This window comes from Rhea pennata, chromosome 1, assembly GCF_028389875.1.
Source record: "Rhea pennata isolate bPtePen1 chromosome 1, bPtePen1.pri, whole genome shotgun sequence".
NCBI lineage: Eukaryota > Metazoa > Chordata > Aves > Rheiformes > Rheidae > Rhea > Rhea pennata.
The window spans coordinates 42,082,078-42,097,514 of record NC_084663.1 but is presented as its reverse complement, the minus strand read 5'-3'; the positions used below and the strand labels follow the sequence as shown (position 1 = coordinate 42,097,514).

Here is a 15,437-nt window from a genome sequence, read left to right as displayed (position 1 = left end):
CCAACATCTCAAAATGTTAAAATTTTGTATTTGGCTGTGTGAGGCTTGGTTAAATATTCTTTTCCTGTGTCATCACAACAAAGCAGAACAGATTTTTTTTTTTTGAATCTTAGAATGCTTTAGGAAGCATCATGAGTATTTTCTGGTTCAAGCTAAATAAATGCAAAAGCCATAGTGATCCAGTGACTCTGGCATTCTTATGTGCAAAAGTTAGACTGAGCCCTAGATAAAACTAGCTTGCAGAGGCAAAGCGACTAGTGGTCCAGGTAATGAGACACCCTTACCTGAAGAAATGGCCATCTTTAACATGAAGAGAGCCAACTTTGAATCTTGGAAACAGTCCTGCAAAATATGCATTACAAAGACTGGAGCAGGTTAAGAAGCTTTGAAGTGTATTTTAATGAAATGGCTCTGGAACACCTGGGATTTGAGCATTGAGACTGTTGCTTTTCATAGCTGGGGGTAGCTCTTGCTGCCTGTTCAGTACTCCTTCATTTTTACCAGGACAAGTTTGCCTGCAGGACAACTGTTTAAGATAACTTTTAAGTTGCAGTGGCTGTTCAGAAGTCTATTATGCTTTTCCTGGTATTTGTTGCCATCTGCCACTCTCAAAGGATCAGCTGAGAGTTCTAGATTATGCTGCTAGTTTGCAAGTTTTTTCTAGACTAGAGATTTTTTTTTCAGCTCTTTCATTAGCGCTTCACCCTTCTTGTTTTGCTCCTTCTGAAAACAGCAATACAGAAAAAGAGGAAGCAAAGCTTTCTTCACACATGAACTGTTTATTCAGGAAATGAGAAGGCAGGTGATGAAATTCAGGGTAGAAGTGTTTTACAAGAGTGTATTTGGTGTCTTATAGCATTAAATGAGCACAGAATGTTCGGGGGACCTAACTGAGGGAGTTGTTGAATCTAGTATGGTTACACCTATAAGCAGATTCTTGAACATTTAAACGCTCCAATTCAGAGTTAACATACCATGTGGTTATTCATGTATAACCTTACCTATACGTCATTGTTTTGTCTGGCATTCCTATTTCACATGACTTCCTAGTGAAAGGAATTGAACTAGAATATACTCAACTCTCAAATTTTGTTTTGAAACTGCAAAATAAAACCTCTTCCTAGTTCTTGTCAGTGCACATGAGATGCTTAGTTTGGGAGGTGGGGGAAACAGTGACTTGAATCTTCTATCAGGATCTTTTTCCAGGTCTCTTACATTTTCTGACCCTGTTGGCCACACTCCATTTTACCAGTGCCTGAGCTGCCATTCTTGCTCTTTCAGGACTTGTCTCAACAAACGTGCAGTCCTTAGCATGTCATGATGGCACATCAGGGGCAAGCAGCTGGCCTGATCTGCAACTTGTTAATGAAGCACACTTCATTCCCTTCTTCCAAAAAGAATAGCTTCAGTTCAAAAACTTCACCAAATTTAAAGAAATTTATCAGAAATCTTTGCTTAATCATGTAGCTGAGACACTTGCTCAGAGAAGCAGGGTATGGATTCCACCATGACAGAGGGTCTGTGGCATAATGACCAAGGTGAAACTGCCTTCACCCTCTCCTGTCTGAGACACTGCACCTGGCTGCCGAATGACAAACTATTCGCAGAGTTTGGTTTGGTCACTCTGGTTAGATTCAGGATTTAAAGTTTCTTTAATCTCTTAAAACTGATCCTATTCCCTATTAGCTCTGAATTAATGTTTGAGAAACTAGTTCCTCTTTTTTTTGGCACTCATAATAACCTTCTCAAAGGTATTAAGCTTTTTTATGGGGCTTACTGAACTTGAATGCATTGATAACCACACCTGAGAGCTGCATCCTGTGGGGTAGCATTTTTCTGGTGTGGTGACTGCTTTCAAGCAAGGACCTATGTGAATTTACCCTTCCTGATACCGTTGTAAATAGTCAGTGTTTTTCTCTTACTGTGCTTTGTCTGCTCCTCTCACCATATTGGTCTTTGAAGTCAAATATATTATCCCACTGTCATTTTAAAGAATTTTGAAGTATGCTATTAACTCATGCTGGGCAATTTAAGTGCATTAACTTATTCTATGCCTTAAAGAAAGGAAGAGAGGCATCAAGATTGCTCTGAGTTCAGAGCCCCAGAGGACGGGTGCCTGCTGGCTGCTGCATGCTGCTCCGGCCTCTCTGTTTCTGTGCGCTCAGTGCAGCACATTAGCAGGTCACAGATGAGGCCGTGCACTTGCCTCTGAAACATGAGGTTTGAGTGCAAAAGTTCTCTGTGATACTGTAACAGATCACGGAGCAGTGGCACAGTGCAAATGGGATATCTAATGACTGGGTAGTAGTGACTTCTGAACAGAGCTAAAACCTACCTACGTAATACAGTATGCAGGCATTCGAGAAACTTGAATCCATTGATTAGAAAGGAAACACACACCAGCAGCTGACAGATACAGGGCTCATCTCTGTGGCTTTCACTTTGCAGCTATACCTTGACTAAAGTTTGGAAACTCTTGCGAGGAAGGGGCAGGAGGCAAGGAGGCCACGGGTAGTGGAGCAAGTGTCTCAGCCAGGTGATTAAGCATTAAGATTTCTGATAAATTTCTCTTAGTGAAGTATTTAAACTGAAGCTAATCTTTTTGGAAGAAGGGAAAGAAGGAAGAGTCCTTCTGTGAACTGAAATACTGATTTAATATTAGAAACCTACCCCCAATAAAGTTGTACTGCTGTGGAGTCAGAGTTAAATCATTAGTAGATCTGGAGCAACTTTAAAAAGGTATTTGGTGAGCAGTCTTTCTTTTGCTGGAAGAAAAAAGGACTTCTTGTTCCTCATACCCCCTTTATTTGATTGAATGAACATATCCCTATAAAAAACGTGCTGATAATCTAATTAACAGAATTCATGAATCAATACAGAACAGCACCAAATCCATTTCATGCATCTCTAAAGGTACAAAGGCTTGCCTTTAGTGTCCAGAAGATTTGGGACTCTTGCTCTTACAGATACATTTGAGACTGCCAAGGTATCTGACCTCTGCTGCCATTGCTGTGTGGACTGCATAACTATATATAAGAGAATATTGTGTAACATTATAGTACTGAGGCATTCTCTTATGTGTTTTTTTTTTTTTTTTTTTAATGGGTGGAGATTGGGAAAAGGTAGGGAGTTGCATAAGATACTTGTGCATGCATGTATGTAGATAGGTATATAAGAGTCTGTTGATGTAGAATAGTAGCTTTCACTGGCACATGTTGTCAGCTACTTCCTTCAGAGATCTAAGCAGGATTTTCCTATTTTCAAGGTGCAGCTAATTGAAAATAAGACTGTTGCTAAAGCCTATCAATGGCTGAAGTGAGCTCACCCTCCCTTCCCCCTCCCACCTAAGAGCTAAAGAGATGGTGATTTAAATTTGGGGTTGTCTCTCCAAATTTAATATTTGAGTGAATTGGAGTGGAAAAGAGTTCCACTGGTAGCACCCCTCAAACTAATCTGGCTGCATTTAAAAATAAATAAATAAATACTATCACTCCACCACCCCCTGCCCTTTCCTACCTTGACTGGAAAGTTGTTTCAAAGCCTTGGTGCTATGATGGCTAGAGGCATTCTATAACTTTTCAGAATAAATTTATTCTTGAAGTTAATTGCTTATTTGCATGTTGCTTTTCTAGCAACATTCTTCCGTAGAAGATCACTCGATCCCTTTTTTCCCTCCTTGGTATTGACTTTGGCGTATTGCAGAAACAATGTTGTTCAGTTCTGGCCTTCATTTTGCCAAGACAAAAAAGCCAAACTTGCTGTCCACTCAATACTGAGTGATATGGGGGAATGTAGACCTTACCCTTTCTGCACCTGCTTTACTCTGTGTGAATGTTTAAGCATGGTAGGTGGAATTCCGCCCCCCCCCCCCCCCTCGCCTCGTGTTCTGGAAACATTTGGGTTTAGTTTCTTGGGACCCAGGAAAGCGAGTGACCACTGAGGAGGCCACCCAAGGAACCTGTCGGGTATTACTACTCTGGAGGCTGAAAGGAGGAAGGATGTAGCTGCTGTGCTTATGTAAACTAAAGGAGGACTAAAATGCACCAGGAGTGTCGACAATAAAAGCTGAGTTTAAAATGTCTGTTTAAAATAGAAAGCTGTAAACACACTTCTTGTCTTTAAGGGTGAATGTTTCTGTGGCAGGAAAGATCTGTTTATTTGGATAACAGGGAATAGCGGTGGGTTCTCATCACTAGAAGGGCTAACTAGCTGCTTTAAATATCAGTGTATACATCTCTTTGCAATGTTGCTCAGTTTTTATCCCATTTAACAGTGCTTAATGTTTCCGTAAATCGAACATGCATGCAGCCAGCCTGGTGTTGCTGAGTAGCCTGCTAATAATAGGACATGAAGTAGCGAGGAGGGAATAAAACAACCTCCAAGAGACATTTAAACAAACAAACACTTGATGAAATTCGGTCTTGCTGATCTGAATTTCCTGTGTATTGTGCGGAAGGCACAACTTGGAGTGCGTGACAATTATGGAAATCTGCAAAAACAAATAATCCTTTTTCTGTAGTAGTGTTGTCTTTTATCGTAGTAATTTAAACTAACAATTTCCAATAATCTTCCTCAGAACATGTACTGTTTGTAATTTAAAAGAAAACTTTTAGCCATATATTTTTCAGTTATGTGCCATCTCAATACTTACTCAGGTAGCTGAGCAAGTCCCTCTTTGTTTCTTTGAACTGACCCACAGGGAACAATAAAATTTACAATTTCTTAAGCATTACATCGTACAGTGTCTTTTTGTTCTTAAAGTTTTTCGTTAACTTTTTTCTTTTTATGTTTTAGTGGTGTGTGTTATGGTAATTTGCTGTAATTACAATCTGCTCTTCCCATGGGAATTTTGATTCAAATGTATTTCATGTAATATGAGAACAGAAAACATGATAATTAAAACTTCCAAACGGTTGAACAAATGGTGGCTCTTTATAGTGAGATGTGTTTTCATGCATGCAGGTTTCCTCGGGCAGGCTTTGGGTTGTGTGACTTTGGGGTGTGTTCTCCTCCTCTCCCTCCCTTCCTCTCTCCTTCCCGCCATCCTCCTGCGGGCAACTCCTCGGGGAGGGCTTGGCTGCCTCCTGCCATCTCCCCGGGTTTTCCTCACTGCTTGTGCCCAGCCCCAGTGTGTGTGTACCGTTACCCTGAGCTGAAGCCCTTCCTTGCACGCGTGTTTAAGTGGAAATAAGCCAGCAGCGAAGCAAAAACTAACGCAGCCCCCATTCCCCCTACTCCAAAACAAAACAAAAAACCAAACAAAAAAAAGACAAACTGTAAAACTTCTTGGGCTGATTCTCTGCCCTTTTGGCGTGACAGAAGGGCAGGCATGGCTAAGGGGCGGTGAGGCGCAGGGTGTTTTTTCCACTGCAGGATGCTGGCTTTTCCTGTTTTGGATAGGCCAGCTTATAGCCCTGGCTCTTGCATCTTCCCCTGGTTGGAGCCTGGGGGAGAGGGGTAGAGCAGAGGGCCGTGGAGGGCATCTCTGCGGCGTCTGCCAAGCGCACTGCTTGAATGGTTAAGGAATGTGTTTCCTCCCCCCTCCCGCCCTGTGGAGTTTTGTTTGATTGCAGAGCAATTTCTTGCCTCTCCAGTGCCTGTAGGCATGGTGTGGGTACTAAAGATTATTGCAACTTTTGTTCTCTATCAAAAAAAGTAGATAGGAAATGTCCAGAGAATAAGGTAGTGTTTTCTAGCTTCTGCTGCTCTGATAGTGAGATGAATGCCAAGTCTCCCACACGTGGTGCTGTTTAACACAAATGACTTAATTTCTGTGATTTGGTCACATTTTGCCTCTCGAAACTGTTTTTGAAATGACATTGAGAAGTTCTAAATTAATGGATTTGGAGCGCTCTCAGATAGCTTTTTATTCTGAACCGTTGTGTGTGCATGTGTGTGTCTGTTGAGTGGGAGCGGTGTGCTGCTGGTAGGGTCTGCAACTGAGAGGAAATAAAGGGGAAAAAATGTGTGTTTTTTTTTTTTTGTTCTGTTTTTTCAGCATATCTATTTGAAGCAAACGTGGTTAAAAGTAGAAGCTCCTTGGTGAGGATGTGTGTAGAATAACTCTTATTTTGGTTGTTTTGATTGGATTTGATCTTTCCATTCCTAATAAGTTGATTTTTCACAGGTAATGTGTATGCTTTGAAAGGAACTCTATACAGACAGCATAGCATAGACAACTGTTTACTCTCTTAGTTAGTAGGAGGGATAGGCGTCTTCAACTGATTCCAGCCATTGAAAGTGACTTTTCTCTTTTCTTCTTTCTCTCTCTTCTCTCTCTCTCTCTCTTTTTTTTTTTTTCCACCCCTTCTCCAGCATATGTTGAGTAGCAGGATGGAAGAACTCTAATTGAAGAAGAGACGGAGACAAGCTCTTTCAGCATGGAGACTGTTTTGGTTGATGGGGAACTTGATAGAAATTCAGTGAGTAATTTAAACACAGCTTTACGTGTTCACATGAAAGTAAAGATACTTGTGCAGCGGAAGGGTTAAACCTTGAATTGGCTCTGATTTTCTTTGAATTGACTTTTTTCTGGTAAATGCATTTGGAATGTTCTGCAGCATAATTTACTGGATTCTGATGGCAAGAAGGCTAGATGTCAGAAAACATTTGTTTTCTGGATTTTATACTTGATGTCTGAGTCCCAAACAAAGAAGGTATTCCTGTCAGTTTTGCTAATCAGCATTTCATTAATTATTAGCTATGGAAAAACAAGAAAAGGAAGGAGGAGTGATAATTACTGACTTTCAGGATCACTTCAAGTGTAACAATAATCTGTGCAGATTATAAACTGTCTGAAGCGGTGAAAATGCCATCTGTTTTTTTTCCCCCAAATTGTGCTTAAAAAAAGGGCCAGTGGGTACTGTGACATGTCTTAATTATTTTAATATTGATGTTAATTAAGAACTTAATTTTTATGTAAACTGTGTCACATGGAAGCACTCTCATAACTGAAATGGGAATTTTTTTTTCTTTCCAAAGCTGCTTTCTTTATCAAGCACTATCTCAAAAATGCAGAATATTTTTTCTGTAATTGAAATGAAGCTCAGGTTCAACGCTTCGTTAGTGACAACCTCTTTATGATAGTTCAACTAATAAATGAAGCTATACATTTGATAAAATAAAAACAGTAATTAGGTACTTGTAATGATGAATTTGGAGGTAAGTTGTATTGCAGTGTGCTAAAAAAATTCTTGGCCTTTTTTGTAATAAAGTTCATCGATTTGTTACAGCACGAATGTTCTATATGCCTTGCGCAAAATGCTAGAAGTCTACTGTGTAAAAATATATTTTAAAAATTCAGTTACTATGCTCATTATTATATAAATAAAAAATTACCTGTTTACAAGAAACTTAAAGGTATCTTGAAACTTACTATTCCTGTTGTATTTGACATGTCTTCCCAGTAACAACATTTTAAGAGAGTATCTTTAAATGAGGGTCTATACATTACTGAGTCTGTTTGAGAAGAATGCAACGTGTAAAGATAGATTTGCCTTTCATTGTACATGCACAGGTACCTGGGGTATCTTCTCAGAATTAACTTTTTTAAAAGTTGGTCTGGTGTGACTGGCTATTCCAAGTATGCACTTTATCATTTAGTTTGGATAACTGCATATCATAATTGCAGACACAATGTAGAGTTGTACTCTTTTGTACTACAATTGTTAAAATATTTTTGAATGTTTATCTGGAATATCTAATTTACTTGGTCTGCTGTACTCAATAGATAATACTGAAACAGAAATACTCAAAAGTAAGCATATCTAGTTTGAAGAGAGATTGGGCCTAATAATTTTGAAAATCCTGAGTGCATGAAAACCGTGACACTTTCCAGAGTTCTAAATAATTTTTGAAGGATTGTGTTTGTGTTCAAATGGTGACTAGAATGGGTTTAACCCACATCTTCTTTATTCGAAGACACTAGATTTGCTGTTTACACCTTAGAGCTGAAGATTTGGAACATAAAGGCTCACTGTTGAATTTCAATGCCTGAACCTTCAATACAACAATTTGTATTTTTGATTTTTTTTTCTTAATTTTGTTTCTTTTGCTACAATTCTGTACACTGTGATTTATGTTCTTGAACTCCAAAGAAACCTTGACTCTTATTCACAATCACAACACCTGCATTTTTGCAAAGTGTAAACAGCTTGCTTCTTCAAAGCAGATGTAGATTATCTCAGTACTCTAAATAGTTATATTCAGTAGTTGATTTGGTGCCTGTTTGTTTTTTTTCCTGAAATTTAGGTAGATTATTGTTTCCTTCACTTCAATATCTGTAGGTGATCTATAGCTTAGGTTACACAGAGGGTTTACTACAAAAGAAATGATTAATTACAGACTTCCAGAGTTCAGTCCAATACCTTGTGATCAAAATTGCCTTTTCTCCTTTCACTGTTTTCTCTTGTTTCATTCTACTAAAGCTTTGTATTTGCTCAGTTGGTTAGAGTGTGGTGCTAGTAATGCTAAGGTCATGGGTTTGATCCCCATATGGGCCACTCGTTTGAGGGTTGGACTAGATGATCTCCAGAGATCCCTTCCAACCTTACCAGTACTATGTATTCTAGTATTTTGTGGCATATCTTCATTTTTAAATGCATATTTTGGAGAATTGAATTTTATATCATTTACAACACCTTTACCATGGCTTTAAAAAAATAGTGTTCTGAGCTGCTTTTCTGGTTAGTTCTGTGCTATTACTTTCAAAGCTTATAAAGGATAAAGTTGGATATATCTTAATGTGTACTTAATTTTACTTAATGACAGTAATTTGGAAATGAAGAATACAACAGCCTGTACTGACTTGCCTTTTTTGATTAGGAGCAATTTTCTATTGCTTCAGCTTTCTTGATGATGATCAGATCTGTGAGAGTATAACTGAGCTGGTGACATCTTTTCCATGGTGCTTTACAGAACTGCTGTGAACATGGGTGGAACACAGGGCAGATGAGAGAGTTAAATATCCTAAATTGATTAAAATGTTTTTAATAGCAAGACTGGTAGGGGAAGTAAAGGAGTTGAGATGTGTTCTGAATGAGCAAATTATGAAAGAAATATAAGCCAGATTTGTGCAAAAAGCTGATGGTTAAGGAAGTTAAACTTGTACTTCAATATTTAAACTAGACTTCAGTTCCTTTGGTGTTTTTATTTTTTTTCCTCTGCTTTTATCTCCTTGGTAGATGGATATTGCTGTCTCTGCTCTTCTGTTGTTGCTTTGGGCAAATAAATCATTTTTATTTACACATGCATCTTAACTCCTTTTCTAAATGTCTTTAGTTATACAGGAAAGAAACAAGTTTGAAAAACCTGACAAACCACTGCCTCTAGCTTTAGTGTTTGGGAGATTTTTTTTTCCCCTTCCCAACAGTCTTGTCCCCATAGAGGGACAATTTTTTACACCATCTAGCAAGATATCATGTCTTCTGATGAGTTTAATTCTTTGTTGTTCAGATGTCAATGTGATCCTTAACTCAAAATGCATGCTTTATAGGGTGATGGATGGTACAGATTAAGTGAATGAAAGAATAAAAATTAGATGATGAATTACTTGTATGTGGAAAAATCACAGGTACTCTAGGTGACCCTGCTTGAGCAGGGAGATTGGAGTAGATAATCTCCAGAGGTCCCTTCCAACCTTACCCATTCCCTGAAATCAGGCAGGTGGGAGTAGATAGTGTTACTAGAAAGGTAATTGATTCCAAATTGAGGTGAAATTGGAGTAAAATTAAACTTTATTAGCAGATGTGAAGAAAAAAGCATGTTTCGGACCTACCGTGGTTCAAGAAAGAGCATGATACTTGAAGTAAAGCTATTAAATGTGATGCGTTAGAGGCCTGAAGATGCAAGAAGCAGATGGTAATCGCTTCAGAAGCGGGAGAGAGGACTATTAGTTACAGGCTGGATATGAACCGAAACCTATAGGAAGATTGTAAAAAGACGTAGCAGAACAGAGACAGATTGGTGTTAGTTTGGGTTTTTCAGGAGACGTGAAAAGCTTGAGGAATAGTCTAAAAAGTTGAATGTATTTGCAGTGCAAAAAGATAAAATATGAGAGGATTAGAAAACTAATGTAATATAACTTTAAATGTTAATGTTGTCAGTGTTTTCAATTATACAGTTAAGCACAGGCTAGTGCATGTAGGCTGTACTTACTTTCCTTTAGGTATTGACAGAGTTTTCATCTTTTAATATATAAATACATAGCTTGTGTACATCAGAGAATTAAGATGAAACAGATTGGTTCACTTCTTAAAAACAGTTGTTCATTATTCCAGTATTTAAGGCAGAAAGTTGACTGTCTGAGAACATGAACAAGTAATTCAGGGTATGCATTTTATGTGGGCAAATGATGACAGTGATTTTTCTACGTTTGTAGTAAAGTGCAGTGAAGTGTGCACTATAATTCTTAGTACAATTCTTAGTATAATTCTGTGTATGTATAATTCTTAGTTTTAAAACTGCTACTAGAAATCTAATAAGATAAAGTAGTGTATATACATTTTTTTTTTATGGATTTGTAGCACATCAGTAAATGAATTGAAGGTCTTTTTGCTTTCTCCTGATCCTCGCCTTGGACTATGTAGCAAACTGAAGATTGGGTAGAATCAGCACAAGCTCAGATGGAAGTGAGCATTTTGTATTGTGCTTTCTGCATACAGATTATACTTGAATTTATCAATAAGCAAATTAAGTCAGCAGTAAATTCTTGTCCTGATGCCTTTGTACAGGAAGAACTCAATTTGAAACAAAACTATTTGCTGCATTTCAGACTACATAATGTACTACATCTGAAATGTGAAATATATACCTCTATAAAATTTTAAATTAATCTCAGATCAAATTTATCCTTAGATTTTATGAAATTGTATAATACTTCACTTTTTTAGAGGCAAATAAGTTTTTTAAACTTATTTTTAGCATCCTGATTAAAATTCATAAAATGTGAGTTGTGAACATGAATGAAAAACACTGATCAACATTTTTCTGCAAAGTTCAGGTACTTTTGGGGATTTCTGGGAGGTATCTGAAAAAGCTGTTCTGAAGATGTCACTTCTCTAAAGTGCTTTTTGTCTTCTGTTGGGAGAGTGGGGAGGGAGGGAGAAAAGAGGAAGAGTTTTACATAGTTTTTTGGGGCTTCTCATTTCAGACTCTAGAGAGAGAAATTTTATAGGAAATGCTGAACTGATGCAGTAATTCAGGCTAATTTATACTGTATCTGTAGACAAATGTTGTGACAGCTCAGAAAACTTTTTTTCATAGTCAAGCACTGTTAAACAAATGCAAAATACTAGAGATCTTGTTTTGAGTTCCTGTTTGGATATAGTTCTAGCCCATTTTTCTTAAAAAATACAAAACCCCAAAACTTTGTTGGTTCAGAGCTTGGAGCATTCCATGGGAAGCAGGCACTTTTGCTTGAATATTTGGACAAAAAGCAATTGTTTTTTCTTACTAAATGTTTATTTTTTTTATTTTTATTTTTTATTTTTTAGAAAGCTTTCTAGTAAGCTTTACTTTTACCAAAACTTGTATTTTGTAAGTAAGTTGCCTTTGGTACAAACTTGTACAGTCAATCCTTGCTATTTAAAAATATGAGCATACATAGAAGTATACTTTTTTCCTTAAAGCATAGAATCTGTGTCTGTTTTACTTGTCAAGTTTGCAGACAGGTGTAGTGATCTAGAATTTAGAAGTGATATGATTGATCATAAACTCATTTGGACGTATTAGAGACTACTTTCAGAAAAAGACTGCATGCAGCAGGCTGAAAACTCTGGCTTGGCTTTAAAATATGCATTTTAAGTCTATTAACAATTTAACTATAGGTTTAGGTTGTAGATCTAGTATATATTTCTAACAAATTTATCCTCTGTGCTCTGAGGTTCAGACATGCTGGCAAGGAGACGTATGTTTCTGCTTTTACCCTAATCTCTAACGGAAAAAAAATGATTTTATTTTATAGAACAAGTTGGCAGATGTAATTTTAGGTTTAATGGCATTTATTATAAGCTTTGCCTCTGAGAAATGAATGTCTAAAAATAGTACTTTTCTGAAGCAGAGAGCTACTCTTGTATGCAATCAGAATTACGGTTGCTGTCTCTAGCAGTGGTCTATTTTGCCGTTCTTAACCCTTACAATCCTGCGTATCTAAAAACCTAATGGGGAAGAGTGCATATTTTAGTGTATTTTGGTAGCAACATTTTAACTAAGTATGCCTCAGCAGGAGCTGGCTATCTAACATAGTATTTGGAACCTCCGTTGTCAGAATCTAGTGTAGAGAGAAAAGTTTTCTGTGAAACAGTGAACTGATTTATGCTGAACTTCTCATTCTATAATGGAAGTTTGTCTTAACTAAATGTGAAAATAAGTATAGGTTTTGGCTCTGATAATAAACTAAATAGGTATTTCTCTTAATTTTGGAGATGGTATACAGTAATGCCCTGAGGGCATTCTTTTCTAAGATAAAATTGAAGTAGTAAAAACTACCATTTTTGTTCCCTTAAGGATCTGAATCCCCAGCCTGCAGTGCTATGAATTGCAGATCGTACAAGATGTGAAAGGATGTTGGAAAGTAGAGAGGTCTTTGTGGCCAAAACAATCTAATTCCAGTATTTTGATGTCTCATGTCATATTCAGAGGTATATACTCTGCTGGTTTTAGATAGATGCACAGGATCAGGTAATAGCCCTGAAGAGGGAGCGTAACCAGCCAGGACTGCAGAGCGGTGTAAATGGAGGGTTTGCTGGAGCTGATGGGGCAGAGTCGGGCAGGCTTGTGTTTCAGCTTCTGGCACAGGGGCTGTTTGTACTGGTTCACAGGATTAACTATGCAGTGCTAAAATATTTACACAGAAGTCGCTGCGTGGTCTTAGGTGACCCGTTGCCCCGTGCTGGGGTGTCGTGTTGTAACCCGGACAGGACAGCTCCAAAGTCAGACAGTGAGACACGAGCTGCTGCCGGGCTTTTCCCTGTGTGTCTTCAGTGTATGAGTATGGGTGGGTGGCGAACGTGCTGCCTGAGCATCAGGAGGTTCTTTCCCTGTATATCTGCTAACAATTTTGTTTCCCAGTTCTTTGCCCTGGCTTTCCAGCTTCTTGTGTGAAATAAAGCAGACCAGTGAGTCCTGGTGCTCAGTGCTCCGGCCAGTTGTTGGATCTCTGTGCTGTTCCTGCAGCCTCTTTCTCCTTCCTCTCGTTGGTCAGAATACTCTTGAATATTAAAAGCAGCACAGGGTGATACAGGTCCAGTTCAAATATATGTGGCTTCTGTGTCTGCAGTATTGTAGCATTATATATCCAAAGAGACTTTACCTTAAACTATTGAATTCTTGAATGCATCCTGTTTCCTAGTGTCTAAACCTGTGCGATAAGTTCATGAGTTGATTCATTAATATCTCCCTCTTTCACCTAAAGTCTCTGGCAGGAGTAGAAGATTGTTTACCATAAATGCTTGAAGGTATTTTTATTCTAGTTTCTCCTGTTTACTTAAGTCCTTTTCAACAAAGTGCAAAATGCTGAAAAAAGGTTCCCTTATCTTTCCAATATTTTGTACTATAACACTGTAATTTTTATTACAGTACTTTGCACATTGTAATGTCGGTTTAACACTAACGCCCCCTCCTGGCAGTTGTGAGGGATAAAAATCCACATTTTGAGAGCAGGAGTGTGATTTCACTATTCAGGAGACGAGAGACTCCTGCTTGCTAAGATTTTTCCAGTTCCTGTAGTGTTTAAGCCTGATAACGTAGGGGTGAAATGAGATCCTCTTTGAAGTACAGCAAGGATTTCTCTCTATGAAAATGGAGGAGAAGTTTTTTGTTAAAGCCTGTTTGGTTTCCTTTTATTTTTAAGGAGGAAGTGTATATTCATGCTGATCAGTATGCTTGTTTTCTCCTCTCTTTGTTATTTATGTGTCTTGAAGATAGGAAGCCCTTTAAGGTGGATAGGTCAATTTTACCTTACATCTGTACACTGAGAACAGTCTTGAATCCTGATTGTGACTTTGAGTACTAATGATTCATAAAAGTTTCAACTAAAATGTCGAAAGGGTTTGCAGACTATTACTATGTAATTATTCTCCTATAGTGCTTATAATTGATGCATTTCAGTAAGGGAGATTTTTTTTTTTATACAACTCAATTCTTTGGAGACATTTGGATACAAAATGTCTTTTTAATTTTAAAGCCGCACTACTTGTCTTGCTTCCTAAGCAATTTAAAATGCTGTCTGTGGTTGTAATTGAACTAAATCTGTGGCTTCTAAGTTCATGTTTGTGTGCAAAAGCAGTTACTCTTGGCTATGGCATTAGTTGGTGTTTGCACATTAATGATCACTTAAGAATCTGTGTTTCCAAAACACTTGTTTAAAAGTGGAGCAGTTTCAGAAATTTTCTATTATTCTTTCTGTGGAGCTTTGGTCTTCTGAAAATGTTCTAGATAAAAATTTCTTAAAGTATGCTGTGTGTCAAGTTGTCTTGGCATTAAATTGCTGATTGAAAAGTTCCATTCAAGATTAGCAGTTGGGGTGCAATTGCTGTTTACTAACCATATATGACGATGGCTTCTAATAATGGCTTCTTTATAAGCATATTTGTCAGTTTTGTTGCTTCAACTTTGATTTCTCAAAAGCTAAGTCTCTGAGGTCTTGCCTTCAGTACTGAGGTGCATGTTGTGTTTTAGTTATGAACTAACACGTTTTCATTATCCTTCTTCTTTCCCGCTGCTGCTGCTTTTGTGCACTTGCTTCTTCCTGGCCTGGATTTTTTTGTTTGCTGTTCTTCGTTCTTCAATTGTATGTGTGCACAGCATCATGGTGATATCAGAGACTCTCATGGACCATCAAGTAAGTGACTCTCCTTTCCTACAGTATGTTTGGATATATGTTTGTAATAGCTAACATATCCTTTCAGGTTTTCAGGTAGGCTGCTGGGCTAAGTGTTACAGTTTTTTCTGTTTTCTAATTGAGAAGCTGAAGATAGTGAAAATTAATTGTTGGAAAAGTATTCTTCCTGGCAAAATATTCATTAGTATCTAAATACTTCTTTCAGGTTTGTTTATTGTTTTTTTTTCAAAGTGGGAAATGTTTATTCCTTGCCTCTTCCAGTCACGATCATAAATATTTAAGTTACCTGTTGCAATATGATATGGTTATATTTATCAGTCTGAAATGGAAACATTTCCCCTTTACTACATTTTTTTGAGTGCCTAGCATGGTGAGTCTCTAATCTGTTGCTGTGGGCTGTCTGCTTAGCTTACATGCACTTGTTGGAGGCTTGATTTTCTAAAGGGCACTTGTCAGTGAGGCATACTCTTAATGTTAAAAATGATGAAGAAAAAACTAGTTAACACATTCTTAACTACTCTTTTGGTTTTCTCACTGGAATTCTTTCTGTTGTTGTACTAACCTTATCTTTTTTTCAGATTAATGTAGGCGTCTCCTT

General features: G+C 37.7%; 1 protein-coding gene across 5 annotated transcripts in view; it reads left to right on the top strand.

Annotated features, from left to right (window-relative positions):
• The window catches only part of OSBPL8 (oxysterol binding protein like 8), a 103,808-nt gene that overhangs the window by 26,798 nt on the left and 61,573 nt on the right, over positions 1-15,437 (top strand). For 2 of the 5 annotated variants that reach the window (XM_062584677.1, XM_062584685.1), the window contains exons 2-3: positions 6,316-6,422; positions 14,803-14,839. The exons of 1 other annotated variant lie outside the window; for it this stretch is intronic. In XM_062584677.1, coding sequence (XP_062440661.1) covers positions 6,381-6,422; positions 14,803-14,839 — 79 coding nt within the window. In that variant the 5' untranslated portion in view covers positions 6,316-6,380. Of the gene's footprint in view, positions 1-6,315; positions 6,423-14,802; positions 14,840-15,437 lie in introns of those variants that run through there. 2 more of the 5 variants (XM_062584704.1, XM_062584695.1) reach the window with 2 other exon arrangements.